Source organism: Erinaceus europaeus, chromosome 12 (genome assembly GCF_950295315.1).
Source record: "Erinaceus europaeus chromosome 12, mEriEur2.1, whole genome shotgun sequence".
Taxonomy (NCBI): Eukaryota; Metazoa; Chordata; class Mammalia; order Eulipotyphla; family Erinaceidae; genus Erinaceus; species Erinaceus europaeus.
The window spans coordinates 64857732-64881112 of NC_080173.1; the positions used below are offsets into that span (position 1 = coordinate 64857732).

General features: G+C 40.3%; 2 protein-coding genes across 4 annotated transcripts in view; one reads left to right on the forward strand and one right to left on the reverse strand.

Annotated features, from left to right (window-relative positions):
- Positions 1 to 1204: 1204 nt before the first annotated feature.
- SKA2 (spindle and kinetochore associated complex subunit 2) lies at positions 1205 to 17147 on the reverse strand. 2 transcript variants are annotated; one of them, XR_009553106.1, is made up of 5 exons: positions 16991 to 17147; positions 11628 to 11714; positions 7464 to 7640; positions 6753 to 6869; positions 1205 to 1656 (listed from the first exon to the last, which is right to left on the reverse strand). XR_009553106.1 is itself a non-coding variant. In XM_007533663.3 (4 exons), exons 1-4 carry the CDS (start codon positions 17021 to 17023, stop codon positions 1588 to 1590), a joined length of 366 nt encoding a protein of 121 aa, XP_007533725.1. In that variant the 5' UTR covers positions 17024 to 17143; the 3' UTR covers positions 1205 to 1587. The 2 variants fall into 2 exon arrangements, 1 of the variants encoding a protein (XP_007533725.1); XM_007533663.3 differs by lacking the exon at positions 6753 to 6869 and having other exon boundaries at positions 16991 to 17143.
- A 378-nt stretch (positions 17148 to 17525) lies between these two features.
- Positions 17526 to 23381, forward strand: part of PRR11 (proline rich 11) — a 31405-nt gene continuing 25549 nt past the window's right edge. Inside the window, exon 1 of one of the 2 annotated variants that reach the window (XM_007533647.2) lies at positions 17526 to 17662. The gene's annotated coding sequence lies outside the window, so the exon portion shown is untranslated. The remainder of the gene's footprint in view (positions 17663 to 23381) is intronic. The other variant, XM_060203847.1, reaches the window with a different exon arrangement.

Sequence of the window (23381 nt, forward strand, 5' to 3'; positions counted from 1 at the left end):
CTAACTGTAACATCTGCTTTCATTCTCTCCCATTTAAGTATTTCCCAGACTAAAAACAGTAATAATTTATCAGCAACTTGAATTCTTACTGTATACATACCCATGAGTTACTTTCCAATTAATTTAAAATTAAGTGTGTGTGTGTGTTCACCAATAACCCTGTAATATCATTGTATCAAGGACAATGATTTCATTGCCAGTAGTTATTTGAATATAAATGGGGAAATTCATACATACAACAAAGAAGGCTAGAAGCATTTGCCAGTATGCTCCTGATTTCATGTATAATGAACATTACAGCAATATGTTGAATGTGAAAAAGGTAATACTCAGGAGTCGGGCGGTAGTGCAGTGGGTTAAGCGCACGTGGCGCAAAACGCAAGGATCCCCATAAGGATTCTCGTTTGAGCCCCGGCTCCCCACCTACAATGGAGTCACTTCAGAAGCTGTGAAGCAGGTCTGCAGGTGTCTATCTTTCTCTCCCCCTCTCTGTCTTCCCCTCCTCTATTTCTCTCTGCCTATCCAACACAACAACATCAAAATCAACAATAGTAAAACAACAAGGGCAACAAAAGGGAAAAAGTAAATAAATAAATAAATAAAGGATAAGCTAAAGTTTGTATGCTACACTTAATATGTTTGTAATTTTTTTTTACTTTTTTTTTTTTAAATATGTTTGTAATTTTAACAAGTTTTGATTGCAGATGTCATTTTGTTAGGGACGCTATTAATTTGTGACCCATAGTCTCCCACAAAGCATGACTTTAGTTATAAAGTTGGCTTTTTAAAAATATTTATTTATTTATTTATTGGACAGAGAAATTGAGAGCCAGAAATTGAGAGGGAAGGGGGTGGTAGAGATGGAGAGAGACAGAAAGACACTTGCAACACTGCTTCACCACTTGCAAAGCATTCCCCCTGCAGGTGGGGACTGGCGCCTCAAATCAGTGCCAGTAGACTGTAGACCTGCTTCACCGCTTGTGAAGCGACTCCCCTGCAGTTGGAGAGCCGGGGACTCCAACCGGAACTTCCATAGCATACTCATTCACTTTTTGATGAAATGACAATAATAGTAAGTAAATATTTCTTCACTATAGGCCAGGACATCAGAGCAAACAAAAACATGTACAAATTAGTAGTAAGAGATTTCCTGATCTGAAATTACAAGACTAAGTGTGGTGTGCATGGTTTTCTTTTTGTTTGCTTTTTGTCATCACCAGGATTTCACCCCTCTGGGTGACCTTTACAGACAGAAAAAGGGGATAACATATCTTAGCATGAAAGCTTCCTCCAATGTGATGGTGACTGGGGAAAGCAGGCACACTATCCAGGTAAGCTACTTTGTCAACCCTGTGCATGTTTTTTTAAAATCCCTTTACTCCCATCCCATCATTTTGACCTAATACTATTTATATCTGTCCTTATATTCTCCTATGTTAGGAAAAGCATCACCATTCAACCACCAAAGTCAAATCTTCTCTTTTACCATCCCTCAACCTCTGGTCATCAAGTACTAACAAAGCATCTTCCTAAATCTCTCTGGAACTGATCTTTTCCATTAAGATTCCCTTTTGCAAGTCCATTTCTTCATGAATCTGACATGTGAGATTTTAATTGTTCTGCTGCAATTTCCTCTTCTTTGGACAGTGGTGACATCTACAAAACAAAAGACAAAGATTTCAAAAGCCTTTTAAAACTGTTAAGATTAGTTTTATTAACTTCTGCTCTCTCATAAATGAGAAAAAACTAATAAATAATAAAAACTAATGTTTCCACAAGCTTATACTATGTACGTGGTAACAAATTTAGGATGGAGTATGAGTGATGGTGCATGTGGCTGAGCACATGTATTACAATGCTCAAGGACAGGGATTAGAGTCCCCCAGCCCCCACCTGCAGGGGGAAAGCTTTGCAAGTGGAGGTGCAGTGTTGCAGGCGTCTCTCTGTCTCTCTCCCTCTCTATCTCCTACTTCCCTTTCAATTTCTGTCTGTCCCCATCCAAAAAATAAATAAAGGTTAAAAAAAATTTTTTAGGGAGTCGGGCTGTAGCTCAGCAGGTTAAGTGCAGGTGGCACAAAGCACAAGGACTGGCATAAGGATCCCGGTTCGAGCCCTGGCTCCCCACCTGCAGGGAAGTCGCTTCACAGGCAGTGAAGCAGGTCTGCAGGTGTCTGTCTTTCTCTCCCCCTCTCTGTCTTCCCCTCCTCTCTCCATTTCTCTCTGTCCTATCCAACAACGACGACATCAATAACCACAACAATAAAACAACAAGGGCAACAAAAGGGAATAAATAAATAAATATAAAATTTAAAAAAATGTTTTAACTTAGTACAGCAGAGAGAAAACAAGAAGTTTTGTTATTCCTATACAAGGTACTTTAATGTTTGAATTTTTTAAAAACTTTTTTTTTTTTTACTATTTATTCCCTTTTGTTGCCCTTGTTGTTTTATTATTGTAGTTATTATTGTTGTTGTCTTTAAATTTTTGTTTAATGTTTGAAATTTTTAAAAAAATATTTATTTATTCCCTTTTGTTGCCCTAGTTGTCTTCTTGTTGTAGTTATTATTGTTGTCATCATTGTTGGATAGGACAGAGAGAAATGGAGAGAGGAGGGGAAGACAGAGAGGGGGAGAGAGAGATAGACACCTGCAGACCTGCTTTACCACCTGTGAAGGGACTCCTCTGCAGGTGGGGATCCAGGGGCTCGAACTGGGATCCTTATGTGGGTCCTTGCGCTTTGTGCCACGTGCGCTTAACCTGCTGTGCTACCGCCCGACTCCCTAATGTTTGAACTTCTAAAGAACTTACAATCGTGGTCCAGGAGGTGGCACAGTCATAAAGCTTTGGAATCCCAAGCATGAGGGCCTCAGTTCGATCCCCCGCAGCACATGTGCCAGCGTGATATCTGGTTCTTTCTCTTTCCTCCTATCTTTTTCAGTATTTTATCTACTGCACAGAAATGTCCCCAGGGCTACTGATTTCTTGATCTTGTTTCTTCAACTTGATTGTAAGTTCTTTTTTTTTTTTTTTATTGTTGTTGGATAGGACAGAGCGAAATGGAGAGAGGAGGGGAAGACAGAGAGGGGGAGAGAAAGACACCCGCAGACCTGCTTCACTGCCTGTGAAGTGACTCCCCTGCAGGTGGGGAGACGGGGGCTCGAACCGGGATCCTTTTGCAGTTCCTTGCAATTGCACCACCTGCGCTTAACCCACTGCACTACCGCCCGACTCCCATAAGTTCTTTTTTTAAAAATTTTATTTTAAATTAAAAATAATTTAAAGTTTCATGGATTGCAGGTCTCTCTTTCTCCTCTATCTCTCCCTCCCCTCTCAGTTTCTCTCTCCTTCTCTATCTCTCCTTCCTCTCTCAATTTCTCTGTCTCTGTCCAATAATAAATAAATAAAATTAAAAAAATATTTTCTCTTAAAAATATATAAATCAAAGAACTGACTTAACAGAATCAAAGTCATAATTGAAAACCACATTATGAAACTACAAAACATAGGTTGACTGAAGCAAAAGTTATATGTAGAAACAATAAGAGCACAATTACAGAAACCAGACCTCCCACCTTCTGCACCCCATAATGACCCTAGGTCCATGCTGCCAGAGAGATAAAGAATAGGAAAGCTTCCAGTGGAGGGGATGGGATATGGAACTCTGGTGGTGGGTAAGGTGTGGAATTTCACCCCTCTTATTCTATGGTTTTGTCGATATTTTCTATTTTATAAATAAATCAAAAAGAAAAGAAGAAGGAATAGAGGCAGGATCATAGAAAAAATTGCCAAATATATTAACTAGAAATAGATAGCTATAGAAAGAATAGTCAACCTATATCTGTAACCTTGGGAGAATTGCTGTAGTTTCCAATGGAGGGAATGGTGACACAAAATTTTGGTGGTGGGAATGGTGTGGAATTATACCCATGTTATCTCATAATTTTGTAAATCAATAATTAATCACTAATAAAATTTAAAAAAGGAAAATTAAAAAATAACAAACAAATCTTATTTTAAAAAATAAAAATAAGAGGTACAACTTGAAGAATCAAGAATTGCTCAGATAGTTACAAATCGGCCAGTGGATGTAGGTCACAACTAGAGAGACTACCAAATCTGAAATATGTCACACCTCCAGGATCTGAATCTCTAGGGCAGTACTATACAAACAAATTTCTACAATGCTAGAAATGTTCTTTTTCTTTTTCTTTTTTAAATTACTTATTGGATAGAGACAGCCAGAAATTGAGATGGAAGGAGGAGAGAGAGGAAGAGCGACACCTGCAGTCCTGCTTCACCTCTTGTGAAGCTTTCCCCCTGCAGGTGGGGACTGGAAGCTTGAACCCAGATCCTTGTGCATTGTAATGTGTGCTTTTAACCAGGTATGTCACTAACCGCCCCCGCTAGAAATGTCCTTTTATGCACTGTCTAATTGGCATATGGATAAATTAATTGATTTTATTTAACTACATTTATTTTAACTTACATAGCCACATATAGCTTACTAGACAGTCCAGTAGGTTTGCTGATCAAGCCAACTTTTCCCCAAAATGTTCCCATGGATGAAATGGAAAATAATCATGTATAACCCAAATAATTATAGAATATTCCTCTTCTCTCTCATAAACAGGAAATGATTTTGCTCCAGTATGGCTTTGTCTGTCATGAATCCATGTTTTGTTGTTGTTGTTGTTTTAACCAGAGCACTGCTCAGCTCTGGCTTATGGTGGTGTGGGGGATTGAACCTGGGACTTGAGAGCCTCAGGTATGAAAGTCTCTTTGTATAACCATTATGCTATACCCCCACCCACTGTTTTGGTTTTGAGTACATACATAGAAGCAAAGAAAACAAAAGAGACCATAGCATTGGAGCATCCCTTAGTGAAGTGTGGGTCTGGGTCTCACACATGGCAAAGCAGCACACTATCCAACTGAACCTATATCCATATTGTTGTTTTTTGGGGTTTTATTTTTTGTGATCAAAAGATTTCAGATCACTTTCACATAAATATCTGAGGAATTAGCCAATTTAAATTTGTGTGAATTACTCTGTTCTTGTTGGTCGTTATTTTGTCATCACTATTATAGGCTGACTTTTTTTTTTTTTTAGAGACAGGGAGTCTGATATTAGCGCAGCGGATTAAGCACAGGCGGCTCAAATTGCAAAGACCGGCATAGAGATGCAGGTTCGACCGCCCCCCCCCTTCCCCACCTGCAGGGGAGTCGCTTCATAAGCGGTGAAGCAGGTTTGCAGGTATCTAGCTTACTCTCCCCCTCTCTGTCTTCCCCTTCTCTCTCCATTTCTCTGTCTTATCCAACAACAACGACATCAATAACAACAACAATAATAACCACAATAATAAAACAACAAGGGCAACAAAAGGGAATAAATAAATATTAAAAAATCTTTTAAAAAATTTATATTTATTTCCTTTTGTTGCCATTGTTGCTTTTTTTATTGTTGTAGTTATTGTTGTTGTTGGATAGGACAGAGAGAAATGGAGAGGAGAGGGGGAGAGAAAGATAGACACCTGCAGATTTGCTTCACCGCTTGTGAAGCGACTCCCCTGCAGGTGGGGAGCTGGGGGCTCGAACCGGGATCCTTTTGCTGTTCTTTGCGCTTTGCGCCACGTGCACTTAACCCGCTGCGCTACCCACCGACTCCCCCTTAAAAATTTTTTTAATTTGCTTTTTTCCCCTTTTAGTTGCCCTTATTGTTATTGTAGTTATTGTTGTTTTTATTGATGTCGTCATTGTTGGATAGGACAGAGAGAAATGGAGAGAGGAGGGGAAGACAGAGAGGGGGAGAGAAAGACAGACACCTGCAGACCTGCTTCACCGCCTGTGAAGCGACTCCCCTGCAGGTGGGGAGCTGGGAGCTCGAACCGGGATCCTTATGCTGGTCTTTGCGCTTTGTGCCACCTGGGCTTAACCTGCTGCGCTGCTGCCCGACTCCCCCTTAAAATTTTTTTAATTTGCTTTTTTCCCCCTTTAGTTGCCCTTATTGTTTTATTGTTATTGTAGTTACTGTTGTTGTTGTTATTGATGTCGTCGTTGTTGGATAGGACAGAGAGAAATGGAGAGAGGAGGGGAAGACAAAGAAGGGGAAAGACACCTGCAGACCTGCTTCACCATCTGTGAAATGACTCCCCTGCAGGTGGGGAGCCGGAGCTTGAACGAGTATCCGCCAGTCCTTGTGCTTTGCACCACCTGCACTTAACCCGCTGTGATAACGCTCACCACCACCCTATAGAAATTTTTGATTGACTTGAAAATTTTGAACATTAAAGGAATAGCACAATTCTATTTTCATATCTTTTTTTTAAAAAAAAAATTATTAGTTTCATCTTTTTGAGATTTCTTAAGTTCAAAGAAACAAGATACTATAATGATTACACAAAAGACTTTTTACCTGAGGCTCGGAAGGTGGGTTTTTTTGTTTATTTGTTTTGTCACCAGAGTTAACATTGGGGCTCAGCGCCTGCACAATGAATCCATCACTATTAGGGGTCATCCACTGCTTTCTTTTCGTTTCTTTTTCTTTTTTTTTGTTGTTGATAAGATAGAAATTGAGAGGGAAGGGAAAGGGAAGAGGGTAGAGAGGATAATGGTCACACAACAGACTCTCATACTTGAGACTCTAAAGTTCCCTGTTCAGTCCCCCACACCACCATAAGCCAGAGCTGAACAGTGCTCTGGAAAAAATAATAATAAGGTAAGGGAAGTAGAGGGAGGAAGAGAGACACACACACCTGCAGCTCTGCTTTATCACTAGTGAAGTTTCTCCCCTGGAGGTGGGGTCCAAGGTTTCAAACTCAGGTCCTTGCTCATTGTAACTTGTGCTCAACCAAGTGCAACCCTACAGTACTCTGGTAGGAAAGGAAAGGAAAAGGGAAAAGGGAGAGGGGAAAAAAGGAAAGGGGAAAGGAAAGGAAAGGAAAGGAAAGGAAAGGAAAGGAAAGGAAAGGAAAGGAAAGGAAAGGAAAGGAAAGGAAAGGAAAGGAGAAAGAGAAGAAAAGAAAAAAGCACAAAAAATTAGTTTAGTCCTCTTATTTTTCTTTTTGTCTTTTGGTACTCATTTTTTATAATTAAGTATATTTAAAACTTAGTGTTTTAATATCATCTAAGATGCAGGGGTGGGGGGTGGGCAGGTGGCTCATCCAGTAAGCACACACATTACTGCATACAAGGACCCAGGTTCAAGCCCTGGGTCACACATGGGAGGACATGTAAGGAGAAAGCTTAAAGAATAGTGGAATAGTGTTGTGGTATATTTCCTTTTCTCTTCTTGGCCCCCTTTGTGTCTCATCCTCTATCTACAGGAAAAGAAAAAGGGGGAACAAAAAAAAAAAAGGCCACTAGGAGTGGTGGAGTCTGTAGGCACTGAGCCCCAGCAATGATGCTGGTGGCAAAAAAAGTGAAACTCAGAATTAAAACTATACAAGACCAACTAAAAGCCTTACCTCCAAGTCTGTTTGCTTTTGTAGTTCTTGTATCATGGTCACAGTATTATTCAAAATAGCACAAATACGAGTCTTAGTCTCTTTCTGCTCCACAGCAACTGATTTAAATCTCACATGCAAAGTCTGATATCGAGATTTTATCGCTGATAATTCCTTTAAGAGTGTAACTGGATTTTTCTACATCAGAAAAAAAAAGTGAATATATATTAAACTGTGGAGGAAAAATAAGTTACTGGGTAGGAGTAGAGAGCATAACAGTTATACAGAACTCTCATGCCTCAAGCTCCAAAGTCCCAGGTTCAGTCCCCTGTACTACCATAACCCAGAGCTAAGCAGTGCTTTAGTAAAAATAATAAGTCTTTTTTTTTTTCCTTTTGTCACCATTAGGGCAAAAAGAAAAAATTCAAGCTATCTTTTTTTCCCCAGAGAGGAAAGAGGTAGGAGAGAAGGAAAGATACCACAGAACTGGGGCTGGGCAGTAGCACACCTGGTTAAGCATACACATTACTCAGGTTCAAGCCCCAACTGCCCACTTTCATGGAGTGGTAAAGCAGGTCTGCAGGTGTCTATCTTTCCTCTCCTCTCCCTCTCCTCTCAATTTCTCTCTGTCCTTTCTAATAATAATAGAAAGAAAGATACATTCAGCCTAGAGGATCCTGAAGTCAATTTCTGGCACCAAAACTAAATTAAATAAAATATATACAACACATTCTATAGTTCATTTAATCAAACAATGTTACTTACTTATGAAACCAAGTGACTCTGAAGCATGAGGTCAACAGTTCGATTCCCAGTTTCACATATGCCAGAGTGACACGTAGTTCCTTTCTCTCTCCTCCTCTCATTAATAAATAAATCTTTTTTTCAAAATCACTAAAAATATTTTAAAGCAAAAATATGTAAAAAGATATAGTTTTGATTTAGTTTAAAAAGAATACGACAACTTATAAAATCAGGAGATAGCTTCCCAGGTAGGGCATGTATTAAAAAGATTGGCAGGTCACTGTTGGCTCACTTAGTAGAGCATAAAAGTACCAAGCATGAGGATCCAGGTTCAAGCACCCAGTCCCCACCTGCAGAGGGAATGCCTCATGAGTGGTAGAGCAGTGCTGTAGGTATCTCTCCTCTCTGTCTCTTATATTTTATTAAAAGGAAGAGAGGAGTGGTCCAGGAGGTGGCGCAGTGATAAAGCTTTGGACTCTCAAGCATGAGGTCCCGGGTTTGATCCCTGGCAGCACATGTGCCAGAGTGATGTCTGGTTCTTTCTCTCTCCTATCTTTCTCATAAATAAATAAAATCTCTAAAATAAATAAATAAATAAAAGGAAGAGAGGAAGGGAGGTAGGTAGGTGGCTGAAGAAATGGTAGAGTCTTGTAGGCACTAAGACCCTAGCCATAACCGTCCTAGGGGAGAAAAAAGTGTTCCAGGAAATAAACAGCAGAAACTGAATATTCACCATGCTTTCTCAGTTTCATACAAAATAGAAAGTTGTGGTGGCCCAGAAGGTGGTACAGTGGATAAAGCACTGGACTCTCAAGTGTGAGGCCCCAAGTTCAGTCCCCGGCAGTACATGTACCAGAGTGATGTCTGGTTCTTTCTCTCTCTCCTCTTTCTCATGAATAAATAAATAAAATATTTAAAAATAAATAAAGTTGTGTACACTGTTTTAAAGTCTGTTAAAATTATCATTTGACTTAAGTAAATAATATAAAATCAAGTTGTACTGCCACTCCATGAAAAAAATTAATAGTCTAAGTTAATGGTAAAATTATGCATTAAAAAAAAAACAGGGAGTCAGGCGGTAGCACATGTGGTGCAAAGCACAAGAACCAGCATGAGGATCCCAGTTCAAGCACCCGGCTCCCCACCTGCGGGGGGTGGGGGGGGTGGGGGGGGTGGCTTCACAAGTGGTGCAGCAGGTCCGCAGGTGTCTTTCTCTCCCACTCTCTGTCTTCCCCTCCTCTCTCTTATTTCTCTCGGTCCTATCCAACAATGACAACATCAATAACAATAATAATAACTACAACAAGGGCAACAAAAAGGAAATAAATTTTTTTTTAAAACTATGGTATTTCAAGCAGGGGTAGATAACATAATGGTTATGTAAAGAGACTCGTGCTTGAGGCTCCAAAGTCCCAGATTCAATGCCGACACCACTATACACCAAAGCTAATCAGTGATCTGGTTAAAAAAAAAAAAAAAAAAGCTCAAGGACCGGAGTGAGGATCCTGGTTCAAGCCCCAGCTCCCCACCTGCAGGATATTTGCTTCACAAGCAGTGAAGCAGGTCTGCAGGTCTCCCTCTCTCCATCTTCCCCTCCTCCGTTTCTGTCTTATCCAACAACGATAATAACTACAACAATAGGGAGTCGGGCGGTAGCGCAGCGGGTTAAGCGCAGGTGGTGCAAAGCACAAGGGCCGGAGGAAGGATCCCAGTTTGAGCCCCTGGCTCCCCACCTGCAGGGGAGTCGCTTCACAGGCGGTGAAGCAGGTCTGCGGGTGTCTGTCTTTCACTCCCCCTCTCTGTCTTCCCCTCCTCTCTCCATTTCTCTCTGTCCTATCCAACAACGATGACATCAATAATAACTACAACAATAAAACAACAAGGACAACAAAAGGGAATAAATAAATAAATAAAAATATAAAAATTAAAAAAAACTACAACAATAAAGAAACAACAAGGGCAACAAAAGGGAATAAATAAATAAATATATATTTTTAATTATGGTATTTCTCCTGTGTTAGCAAGTGCTATGAAAGATAATTATGGGGCCAGGTGGTGGCACATCTGGTTGAGCGCATATGTTACAGTGGAAAGGACCCAGGTTCAAGTCCCAATCCCCACCTGCGGAGAGAAGCTTCATGAGTGGTGAAGCAGTGCTGCAGGTGTCTCTCTGTCTCTCTCCATCTCTATCTCCCCTTCCCTCTCAATTTCTGGCTGCCTCTATCCAATACATAAAGATAATTAAAAAAAATTTTTTTATATATTTTAAAAAAAGAAATCTTAAATTTTAGAATTACATTTAAATTTAGAATTAAATTTAGAATTAAGTATGTAGTATTATGCAATAATCAATTCAAATAACAAAATGAATGGTGTATAACTATGACAAATAAGATAGATATTATCATGACTTTACAAATTCCCCTACTCCAACTTTAATCACTTGCTTTAGAGGTATCTCTAGTCTCTCAGAAGTTCAGAGGCTTCCACAGTGGTTTATATCTCTGGACTCAATATATATGTATTTTTGGTTTTTACCAGAGGACCATACAGCTCTGGCTTAAGGCTGTGCAAAGGATTGAGCCTGGGATTTCAGAGCCTCAGGCATGAGAGTCTCTTTGTATAACCACTATGCTTATGTCCCCTGCACTCAATAATTCTTTCAAGGTAGAAAAAAAAAAGTAGTTACAAATTTCCCTCACTATAGATATGTCACTCTCTAGTATATTATGACTAAAATTCCAACACCAGAGATTTTACAATTCTATAAATTTCAGAACTTATAAGAAAAATCTGTTAATGCAGTGGTAGAGTGTAGGCCTTGTAAGTGTGAGGGCCTGAGTTCTATCCCCAGCTATGCATATTTAAGAGTGATGCTTGGGTTCGTCCTCTCACTAAATAAATAAGGGAATATTCTTTTTTCTTAATTTTTCCTTTTGTTGCCCTTGGTTTTTTTTTTTTTATTGCTGTTGTAGTTATTGTTGTTATTGATGTCGTCGTTGTTAGATAGGATAGAGAGAAATGGAGAGAGGAGGGGAAGACAGAGAGGGGGAGAGAAAGATAGACACCTGCAGACCTGCTTCACCGCTTGTGACTCCCCTGCAGGTGGGGAGCCAGAGTCTCGAAATGGGATCCTTATGCCGGTCCTTGTGCTACTCGCCACATGCACTTAACCCACTGTGCTACCGCCTGACTCCCGATATTCTTTTTATTTAATTTATTTTTATCATTGGATAGAGATAGAAATTGGGAGGGGAGGGGAAGACAGAGAGAGACATCTGCAGCACTGTTTCAACATTCATGAAGCTTTCCCCTTGCAGGTGGGGACCAGGGGCTTGAACCTGCATCCTTGTGCATTATAATGTGTATGCTTAAACAGATATGCTACTGCCTGGCCCCAATAAATAAAAATTATTTAAAAGACATTTATTTTCAGGTTACCTTGCCTGTTGAAGCAGGATAATTAGTCTTGATTTCATATTCCAGCCTACATTGAATGTAATCCAGATCAGAGTCAGCTTTCTGGAACTAAAGATTAGCACAAATTGTTACTTTGTGAACAAAAATTAGTAAACTTTCTTTTTCAATTTATACTTTCCACAGTATTTTAATAATGCAATATATACCCATTTACTTTCAAAGATACAGTTACAATTATTTTGACTGCACTAAATAAGCAAATGGCAGGAGGATGGGCAATAGCACACACAGTTAAGTGCATATAGTACTGAGTGCAAAGATCTTTGCAAGGACCCAGGTTCAAGCCCCCGCTCCCCACCTGTATGGGGGACATTTTACAAATGATGAAGCAGGTCTGCAGTTGTCCATCTTCCTTTCTATTTCCCCCTCTCCTCTCAATTTTTCTCTGTCCTATCAAATAAAAATAGGAGGGAAATAAAAGATGGGTGGAGGATATGGCCACCGGGAACGGTGGATTTGTAGTGCAGGCACTGAGGCCCAACAATAACCCTGGTGGCAAATAAATAAATACATACAGACATTATACTTACTGAATTATGTATGGAGGTGAAAGATAACCACTGGATGGTTTTGCTAATTTATGGAATATTGAGAATTGAAACAAGCCTTGCCATAACATAGGAATATTAGAGCACAACTTGAGCTGGCTCACATGCATGCCAAGTTAAGCACCCTATTAGATGAGCTACCCCTTGGTCCTATAACTTTAAAATAATCCAAGGTCCATAAACTGATAAATGGGTAAACTATTTTAATAATTTATGAAATGGAATGTTTCCCAGCAATGAAATGATCCAACTACTAATATATACAGTAACATGAATTAGAGAAGCATCATGCTGACTTGAAGAAGACAGACACAAACAATTATATACCATTATGTGTACATTTACATGAAATTCTGTACGGGGCAAAACTACAGATCAGTCATTATGAGGGTGGTTAGGAGTAAAATGTTGGCTAAGGGATAACCAGGAAGTTATTAAGGCATGAGAGGTGGTACGGAGGATAAAACAGACGACTCTGAAGTATGATATCATCAGTTTGAACCCCTGAATTGCTTGTGCCAGAGGAATGCTCTGTTTCCTCTCCTCTCTCTCATTAATATAAAAAGTAAGTCTTAAATAATTAAAATGAACTGTTTAAGGTGATGGCTGTGTTCTATATCACAGCTACTTGACCATACACAGTGTCAAAATTCATCAAATTACACACCTGACATAGATTTTATGGTATTATGTGAATTCCAGCTCAATAAAATTGATACAGTGGGCTGTGGAGATAGCACAATGGTTTGTGTACCAGACTTGCATGCCTGAGGCACAGGTCAACCCCAAGCAACATTGTAAACCAGAGCTGAAGAGTGCTCTGGTCTCCAGGCCAGGTGGTGGCACATGTTACAATGTCCAAGGACCCAGCTTCAAGCCCCCAGTCCCCACTTGTAGGAGGAAAGCTTCAGGAGTGGTGAAGCAAGGCTGTAGGTGTCTCTCTGACTCTCTCCCTCTCTATCACCCACTTAGCTCCCCATTTCTGGCTATCTCTATCCAATAAATTAATAAACAATACCAAAAAAAAAAAAAAAGAGTGCTCTGATCTGTGTTTTGAGTTTCATTAAAATAAATAACATATTGGGGCTAGGTGGTGGCGCACCTGGTTAAGTGTACACACTATAGTGCACAAGGACCTGGGTTCAAGCCCCTGGTCCCTACCTGCTGGGGGAAATCTTCATGAGTGGTGAAACAGGACTGCAGGTGTCTTTCGGGCTCTCTCTCCCTCTCTATCTCCCCATACCCTCTCAATTTCTCTCCGTCTCTATCCAATAATAAATAAATTAAAAATAAATAACATATACATTATCTTTAAAAAAATGAAAGAAGTGGGTCCAGGTGACGGCGCACCTGGTTGAGCGAGCATGTTACAATGCACAAGGACCCAGGTTCAAACCCCCAGCCCCCCACCTGCAGGAGGAAAGTTTCACGAATAATGAAGCAGTGCTGCAGGTGTCTCTCTGTCTCCCTTCCTATCCCCCCCTTCTCAATTTCTGGCTGTCTCTATCCAATAAATAAATAAAGATAACAAAAAAAATTTAAATAAAGAAAAAAGGGGTGTCTATGGTTTGTGCAGATGAGGCCCTAGAATTGCTGCAGGACTAAACTCCAGCATCCCTCAATGCTTTTTTTTTTTCCTCCGTCGCCTCCCCCCACCCAGTGCTTCTCATAATGTATTTCAGTAGTGGTTTTTCTTTCTGTAGTCTAGGAGGTAGGACTTGAAAGTCCCAAGTTCAATCCCCAGCTGCACATGCATCAGGGTGATGCTTTAGCTCTCATTTTCTCTCTCCTCCTATCTGTCTCATTAATAAATATTTAAAAAAAAAAGACTCTCAGATTTTTAATTAGTTTAGGTTTCTCCCCCCCAAAAGTATCAGTACTATGTAAACATACACTTTTAGTAATAAAATTACAGTTTTCAGCAAAAAAAAAAAAAAAAAAGTATTGACAGATATTGAAGAAAGATGTAAAAGAAAGAATCAAAACTCTGGCGTACATCCTGCTCTCAGATGCTTTGACAATACTATTGCACTGCTAGCTGTAAAGTACAGTAGTGCAATAAAGTCAGAGCATTCGTTAGCAGTAACAGGAAAAGAACAGAAAAGTACCTCATATCAGAAGAAGCTTCAGTGTGAAAGAATTTAAATGATAGGGTTACCATTTTGAAAAGAAGATACCCCAAACCTAAGAACATTTATATCAATATTAACAAGAGAAGGAAAGGACTGGCTTAAATACGAAAGTGACTTTTTAAAAAATATATTTATTTCCTTTTTGTTGGCCTTGTTGTTTTTATTGTTGTTGATGTCGTCATTGTTGGATAGGACAGAGAGAAATGGAAAGAGGAGGGGTAGACAGAGAGGGGGAGAGAAAGATAGACACCTGCACCGCCTGTGAAGTGACTCCCCTGCAGGTGGGGAGCCGGAGGCTAGAACCCAGCTGGATCCTTAAGCCGGTCCTTGTGCTTTGCGCCACGTGCACTTAACCCGCTGCGCTACCGCCAGACTCCCTGAGTGACTTTTTTTTTATGACTGACCTATGATTAATATTCAAGCAGAAAAATACATAGATATAGGAATTTTTAAACTATATCCTAAGGGGCTGGGAAGACAGCATAATGGTTCTGAGGCTCTGAGGTCCCAGGTACAATCCCCAGCACCACCACAAGCCAGAGATGAGCAGTGCTCTGGTCTCTCTTTCCATATCAATAATAAAAAAATATTTTTAAAAAATAAAACTATGTCCTAAGCTTTAGAGGTTACTGACATAGGGTCCAGCAACATAGCTCACTTAGTAGAGTGCCTGCCTTGCCATGCAAGTGTCCCAGATTTGAGCCTGACCCCTGCAGCATTGATAGCTTCATTGCTATAGTGTTTTTTTCTCTCTACATCTATCTCTCTCAGCCCAGATCAGAGAAGTAAAACCCCAGTAATGACAAAAATAAATAAATAAATAAATACTAAGAAATAACAAAAATAAGATAAAAGAAAAGCACTGACATTAACAAACCGGTTATGGACCTGGTCAGAGTTACCTCAACAGTGTAGTATATGCCTTGCAAGGTCTTCCCCTCCTTTCTCCATTTCTCTCTGTCCTATCTAATAAATATGACATCAGTAACAACAATAATAGCTACAACAACAACAAAAAAGGGGGGGCAACAAAAAGGAAAAAAATAAAAATAAAAATAATAAAGCTTTGAACCTAAAATTCAGATGTCAAAGCTACAAAAAAAAAGCCTTCATTCTTGCTATGTTCCCCAAATGCCCATTTTCTCACTGTCTCACACACACACACACACACACACACACACACACCCCTAACAAAGATTAAAGATTAAGCCCAAAATTTTTACAATCAACTGAAAGCTGTCATTTAAACTGAATTTATATGAGCCACTAAAATTCATCAAAACATGAGAAGCAAGTGAGATATATTAAAGTCTCAGGTTTTCATGAAAATGGGTCTGAAGATGTAGCCAGTTTCTTCTAGAATCACTACACGTGCAGATATTAAAATGCCAAAAGAATCAGCTGGCTTGGAGAGAGCCGCACAAGTACAACTAGGGAAGTGTCAAGAGAATGAGAGGTAAAAGAGGAAGTTTTCTGAATAAAATTCTTTTTTTTTTTGAATAAAATTCTTTATGCTTGAGACTCCAATGCACCACCTCCCAGACCACATAAAACTCTTTATATACCTAATCTTGTTAATTTTATTATTTTTTTAAAATAATGATAATGGGTTGGATAGCTGGCAGAAAGGCTGACTATAAAACAAGGGAACCAAAAAAGAGAAGAAAAAAGCGCGGCAATCAAGCTGGTAGTCCAGGGCTGGAAGGGAGAATATAAATATAAGGACAAGTGAGAGGAAGATCCACCAAAGGAACTGACTGGCAGCCAGATAGAGGCCAAGTAGCTTGGAGGAAACCTTTCCCCTTATTCGCCTCCACATCCGACTTTCGCAAATGAAAGAAACTATTCTTAGTAAATTGCGAGCAGGGTGGCCACCAAGCCCCAGTGCCCTTCCTTCCTCGGTGCCAGCAAAGGGGCTCCTGGTTCACGTCCCGGTCGCTTACAATTCGCCACAACACAGGGACTGCCACCCCCGGCTCAGAAGAAACTGAATGGGGCTGCCAGGAAGGTTGTATGCACCGAGTCTACGCTTTCTTTTTTTCTTTTCTTTTCTTTCTTTCCTTTCTTCCTTCCTTTCTTCTTTCTCTCTTCCCTTTTTTCTCTCTTCCCTTCTCTCTTTCTCTTTCACAGTGCTCCAGTCCGCCTAGGAGATACGGATAGTTCACCTCTAAAGAGATTCCTTTCTGTCTTCCACCTCTTAGTTTTTCTCTCATCCCACCCTCCCGAGCTCAATCCTTTCTCAAGATGTGAACGACCCTTCTCAGGGCGCCTAGGGATCGTTCGAGTCACGTCTTTTCGGTGGAAATGTAACACAAGGAAATGTAACACAAGGAGAGCAGTCTGCGCTAGCTACCGCTTCTTGATAGGCAGAAAGGTGAAGGTAAAAGACAAGGAATTCCAAAGGCCGAGCACCCTCAGCATCTCCCGCCATTTCCCTCGCGAGTTTCCCGGATGTAACCCCTTACCCGCGACCGTTAAAAAAAAAAACAGGCGGCGGCGACTCCCTTTTGGTACAGGAAGAGAAAATTAGAAGACGGTTCGGTCTCCACCGCCCAGGTTTCCAGCGACTCTAAATTGCGTCCTTCTTTAGATGCTACTGGGCAAGTATAAACTACATAATAGCCCCCTTTCATTTTACACTCACCATCAGTTCCAGCTTATCGACCTCCGCCTCCATGTTGAATAGTTGACATTCCTCACACCGTACCAGCGCTTAAGCTGCAAAGGGTGCTAGCACTGAGGGTCCCCATTGGACAGCTGTCACTCAACGTCTCGCACTCATTGGCTCTCACGTTTCACGGGAGCCCGCCCATTAACGATCGGATAACGCCCCTTCCCAAGAAATACCTTTTACTGTTGGGCAAAGACACAAAACTCAATGGAAGGATTGGCTTGCTGTGCAATTCTGTTGTGTCCATTGGCTGCACCTCATTTCTACGTTCAATTTGGTATTTAGTACTTGGCAGGGAAGAGGTGGCGATTGGTGCAATTGGAAAAAGAGCCAGCCAATTAGACAGAAGCTTCCATAAAGTGCATATGGGATTTGACACACCTACCATCCGGATTCCCCCAGCCGCTTCGCTCCCGCCTTCTCTTTATTCATACAAGAAGCGCCTCAGCTTTGACTGGTCGGAACTCGGCGCTATATCAGCCAATCGGAAGCCAGCCTGTACTACTCCTCTAACGGGAGGACGAATCGTAGAGAGGGTATGTTATGATTGGCTCCTTCAGGACAAGGTTTTAGTTTTGAATTTTTCTTTATGGCGAGGAAGTGACCACTGCCACGACTCAGTCTAATTCCCGGCTTCTTAGACTAGTAAGTACAGAGAGACTTTCCTTTGCTACCTGAGCTCACGTCTTCATATTTGGATTTGTTGCCACTTGTTTCTTACCGCTTGTAGATGTGGGAACTTTGGAATCTAAGAGGTGGCGGGGTGGGGAAGAGAAGATTCAAACCTGGGGAAGAAGTGCTTGGCTCCCCTCTAGCCTACCTCTATTTAATTAATACTATTTAATGTTTTGAAGTAAAGAGCATTTAGCTTCTCGCGCACCTTTTGCATCTTTGCTACTCGGTGATTGGCGCACCTACAGTGTCTACATTACTTTGACGTTTAAAAAAAACCGGAAATTAACGTGATTCTTATACACATTAAAGTTTGAGAATATACATTTCCTAAATTGGAGTGTTACTTGATGATGTCTTACTAACATCGGGACGTTCTATGGGAATGTCATGTCTTCAAATGTGATCTCTTGCTATGTGCCTAATGCTATACTGTGTGAGATTTTGGGGTGCTGTAACCTCTTTAAGTAAAACAGTCACTTAAAAAAAAAAACAATGTGGGTGGGGGTAGAGAGCATAATGGTTATGCAAACAGGCTCAACAGGCTCTCATGCCTGAGTCTCTAAAGTCCCAGGTTCAATCCCCCGCACCACCATAAGCCAGAGCTGAACTGTGCTCTGGGGGAAAAAAAAAAAAAAAAAAAAAAGCTATGCTGCATCAAATACAACGTAAAATTAAATAAAAGCAAATATCAAAAATATCCCTATAGATGTTCAAAAGGAATTATTTGAATTGATAATGGAAACTGATTGAAAACTGCAATGTGTTTTTTTTAATGCACACATAATTTTTTAATTTTATTTATTTGTAAAATGGAAACACTGACAAGACCATAGGATAAGAGGGATACAATTCCCACCACCAGAGCTCCGTACCCCATTTCCTCCCCTAATAGATTTCCTATTCTTTCTTTAAAATATTTATTGCCTTTTGTTGCCATTGTTGTTTTATTGTTGTAGTTATTGTTGTTGTTATTGATGTCATCAATGTTAGATAGGACAGAGAGAAATGGAGAGAGGAGAGGAAGACAGAGACCGGGAGAGAAAGACACCTGCAGACTGCTTCACCTCTTGTGAAGCACTCCCCTGCAGGTGGGGAGCCAGGGGCTGGAAACCCTGATCCTTACTCTGGTCACTGCACTTTGTGCCATGTGCGCTTAACCCGCTGTGCTACCACCTGACTCCCAGATTTCCTATTCTTTAACCCTCTGGGAGTATGGACCCAGTATCATTATGGGGTGCTGAAGGTGGAAGGTCTGGCTTCTGTAATTGCTCCCCTGCTGCACATGGGCGTTGACAGGTCGATCCATACTCCCAGCCTGTCTCTTTCCCTAGTGGGGTAGGGCTCTGAGGAATCGGGGCTCCAGGACACATCGATGGGGTCATCTGTCCAGGGAAGTCCGGTTGGCATCATGGTAGCATCTGGAACCTGGTGGATGAAAAAGAGTTAACATATAAAGCCATACAAATTGTTGATTAATCATGAACCTAAAGGCTTGAATATTGCAGATGAATATTTGGGGTCTCCATTTTGGAAATAGTTAGATCTATTTTAGGCATATTCCAAAGGGCCCATGACTTTTGTTAATTTTTGCCTGAGCCTGACATCTGATATGCAGGTAGACCCAGGCTATTGTCTGGGGAGATGATGTCATGGCTGGAAAAAGGGCTAGAAAGCTGAATCAGGGAAGAGAGTGGCTCCCAAATATGGGGAAGATGTATAAATATTATTGACTGTTAAACCCCATCGATTTAATCAGGGGCCTACATTCAGTATAGGAGCCTATGTAACCTCTGCATCCCTTGTAGGTCTGAGCTCACATTCTGTGGTCATGAGTATGAATGTTCCAAGCTGCCCCAATTTCAGGACCTATCTTCCTCAGGTGGTAGATAGAGTATGTTATCCAGCCTACTGTTGTTGATTCACATTGAGGTCAAGGTCATATGGTGGCCCACAAAGGGGTCTATTGTATTGTTCCTGATGGAGATAACCAGTGACAATGAAGAGAGGGATCTATTTGAGATCTAGACCCATCATGTCTGTGGGAATCTCAGGACTCACCAACTAGGGTCCCAACTGATGAGGTAGCCTGATAGTAACTAAAGAGTCATCATTGTGGTCCAGGAGGTGGTGCAGTGGATAAAGCATGGGACTCTCAAGCATGAGGTCCCAAGTTCAATCCCCAGAAGCACATGTACCAGAGTAATGTCTGGCTCTTTCTCTCTCTTCCTCTGTTTTTCATTAATAAATAAATAAAGTATTTTTTAAAAAGTCATCATTAAAGTATGCCAGTCTCTTGCCCTTATTCATCTTTTGTTGTTCTTATTTTGACAAGGGTAGCTTTGGAGTGACCGAGGAAAGTGTAATAGGAAGTAGGTGAGGAGGGTATCTAGGTCTAAGTAGACACTATTTCATTAGGAACTTTATGGTGTCTTTTTAGGTCTTCCTACTTGTTTGTTTCATTTATTGACTCACTGCAAACTGTTGTGCACTTTGGCTTTCAGGTATATATTTTGCCCTAATTACATATGCCCTATCTCATGGGACTTAGTCTATATCTAGGTTTGGGGGCTTTGTTAGGAAGTGAACCAGCCGAAATAGAATTAGAGAATCCTATGAGAAAGGAAAGGTCTCATCTGAGTAATGAGGCTGAAGAGTTGACAATCCACGCCTGACATCTCTGAAGTGAAATATGCTGAGGTGGTAATGGTTGGATTGATTAGGTTGGGATCAGACTGAATTTTAACAATAGTCTCAAATTCTTTATATTGATTTTTATCTTTGCTAGATATTGCAAACTTAAGTTGATTTTATGGATCATGAGTAATTCATGTATCTATTTACCATCATTTTCAAACTTAACTTTAAGTTTATTAATTTTACTCAGTTAATGTGTGAAATAAGTATTGTGTTTAAAATTACAATTTTTCAATTGGTATAGAAACATACTATCTTTCATCTTTATGATGACCATTTATGTTTTTACTTGACATATTTCTTTTTTATGTATTTTGTCCACATTTATTCCATGTCAGCCTGTGATATTTCTTTTTGGTTAGTTTATGGTGGTTCAATTTTTTCCTATACAGAATTTCACCAGTTAGCATAAGCTAAGTCACACTATTTTAACAACTTCCAAATCTTAGCCCTTTGTTGTATTAATCTACTATAGTCTCCAAAAGTGACTGTTCTGTGTTCAGATGACTCTTTAGGAAAGTTGTCTTCAATGGAACCTTTTGGCAATCTGAGTTGTTCTCACCTGAGGATTACTACTTAAGTATAAATTCTCTTGGCAGGGGAAGGCAGAGCTGGGAAGACTCACAAAGACTTCTGTATAGAAGTGACAAGAGTTATTTTCTCCTACAACTTGTTGGTCTCAACATGGCTTCAGTTTTATTCCTGGGGAGAATAAGTGTAATCTTTCTACATGCCTAAAAGGCGAGAGATGTCATTTATGACTTATCACTGGAATTCTTATTAATATAACTGGTGATGAGGAGGGAATAGGAGAAGGGGCATTTTCCATTATTGTCTTTCCATTCAAGAACATCATTTGTACCAGCTGGGGCCCTAATCAGGGAGTCCTGAGATTCCCAAACAGACTTGATGGGCCTAGACCTCGAATAAATTCCTCTCTCCATTGTTACCGGTCATTTCTTTCAGGAACAACAAAATAGACCCGTTTGTGGGCCCCCATAGGACCTTGCCCTCAACTTGGATCAGTAATGGTAGAGAATGTTCCATCTTCCCAAGGGAGGATGGACAATATACTCTATGCTACACCTGAGGAATATGGGTCGATACTGGGGCAGCATGGAATGTTCCTACTCATGACCACAGAATGTGAGCTCAGATCTAGAGGGATGTAGAGGTCATACAGGCTGCTAAGCTAATTATGGGCCCCAGATCACATCAAATTGATGGGGTTTACAGTCAACAATATTCATACCACTTTCCCATATTAGGGAGCTACTCTCTTTCCTGATCCAGCTTTTTGGTCCTTTTTCCAGCCATGACATTATCTCCCCAGACAATAATTAGGATCCACCTGCATATCAGATTTCAGGCTCAGGCAAAAACAAAAACAAAACAAACAGACAAAAAAACCACTAGTATAGCTACAGGCCCTTTGAAATATAACAAAAATATGCCTACTAGCTATCTACAAAATGAAGAACCCTCCCAACACTTCATCTGCACTATTCCAGCCTTTAGGTACATGATTGTTCAACAGTTTGTTTGGCTTCATATGTTAACTCTCTTTTCAGCCACCAGGTTCCAGATGCTAACAGGATGTGACCAGACTTCCCTAGACAGACAATCCCACCAATGTGCCTTGGAGCTGTGCCTCCCCAGAGCCCTTCCCCACTAGGGAAAGAGAGAGACAGGCTGGTAGTATGGATGGACCTGTCAACGCCCATGTTTAGCTGGGAAGCAGTTACAGAAGCCAGACCTTCAACCTTCTGCATCCCACAATGACCTTGAGTCCATACTCCCAGAGGGTTAAAGAATAGGAAAGCTATCATGGGAGAGGATGGTATACGGAGGTCTGGTGGTGGCAATTGTGTGAAGCTGTAACCCTCTCATCCTATGGTTTTGTCAATGTTTCTTTTTTATATAAAAAATTTTAAAAAAGAACATCATTTGTGTCTCCAAATATTCAAAATTTCCTTTATATTTATCAGGGAATGTCTCTAGTTTCATTTATACTTGAAATTTAAATCTCTAGTTAATTTTTAAATGCCTTATATTTTGTTATTAGAGCAAAAATAGTATTTTTCTAATTGTTTTTTTTCTCTCAGTAGTAAAATGTATTGTTGGGGCATATTTATTTTCTAGCAGATAACCTTCAGAACATTCTTTGTAGTTTTTATATATTTTACATTTTATAATGGACAATACTCTTTTTTAAATATTTATTTTATTTATTTATTCCCTTTTGTTGCCCTTGTTGTTTTACTGTTGTAGTTATTATTGTTGTTGTTGTTGGATAGGACAGAGAGAAATGGAGAGAGGAGGGGAAGACAGAGAGGAGGAGAGAAAGATAGACACCTGCAGACCTGCTTCACCGCCTGTGAAGCGACTCCCCTGCAGGTGGGGAGCTGGGGTTCGAACCGGGATCCTTATGCCGGTCCTTGTGCTTTGTGCCACCTGCGCTTAACCCGCTGCGCTACAGCCTGACTCCCCCCCGACAATACTCTTAAAACAAGTCTTTAATAACCCATTACTCTCTCATATGTATCTAAATATTATCTTCCTGTTTAAAAAATAGTCTCAAACAGTAGTAAGAATCATGTTCACATTACTTTGTTCCTAAAAAGAATAACTAGAGCTTTACAATTAATGTTTTCATTTATTATTGGTCCAAGCAAATTCATTCTTTTTTTATCTTTATTTATTTATTTGATAGAGACATCCAGAAATCAAGTGGAAAAGGAGTGATATAGAGGGAGAGAGACAGAGAGACAACAGCAGCCCTGCTTTACCACTTGTGAAACTTTCCCCCTGCAAGTGGGGGCTGGGGGCTCAAACCCAGGTTCTTGCACACTGTAACGTGCACTTAAGCAGGTACACCACCACCCGGCCTTGCAAATTTCATTCTTTACATGATTAAGGTACTAAGGTTATCAGGAATGGATATTTAAATATAGAAAATATGTTTTACATATCATTTCAGTAACATGGCTCGTTT

What these genes read in the sequence shown, in the direction of transcription:
- SKA2 (XM_007533663.3), bottom strand. Translation starts at nt 17,023, where the DNA reads ATGGAGGCGGAGGTCGATAAGCTGGAACTGATG. An exon ending in TCGATAAGCTGGAACTGATG is followed by an intron (nt 11,715 to 16,990) that starts GTGAGTGTAAAA and finishes GCTAATCTTTAG; the next exon opens with TTCCAGAAAGCTGACTCTGA. An exon ending in ATCCTGCTTCAACAGGCAAG is followed by an intron (nt 7,641 to 11,627) that starts GTAACCTGAAAA and finishes TTTCTGATGTAG; the next exon opens with AAAAATCCAGTTACACTCTT.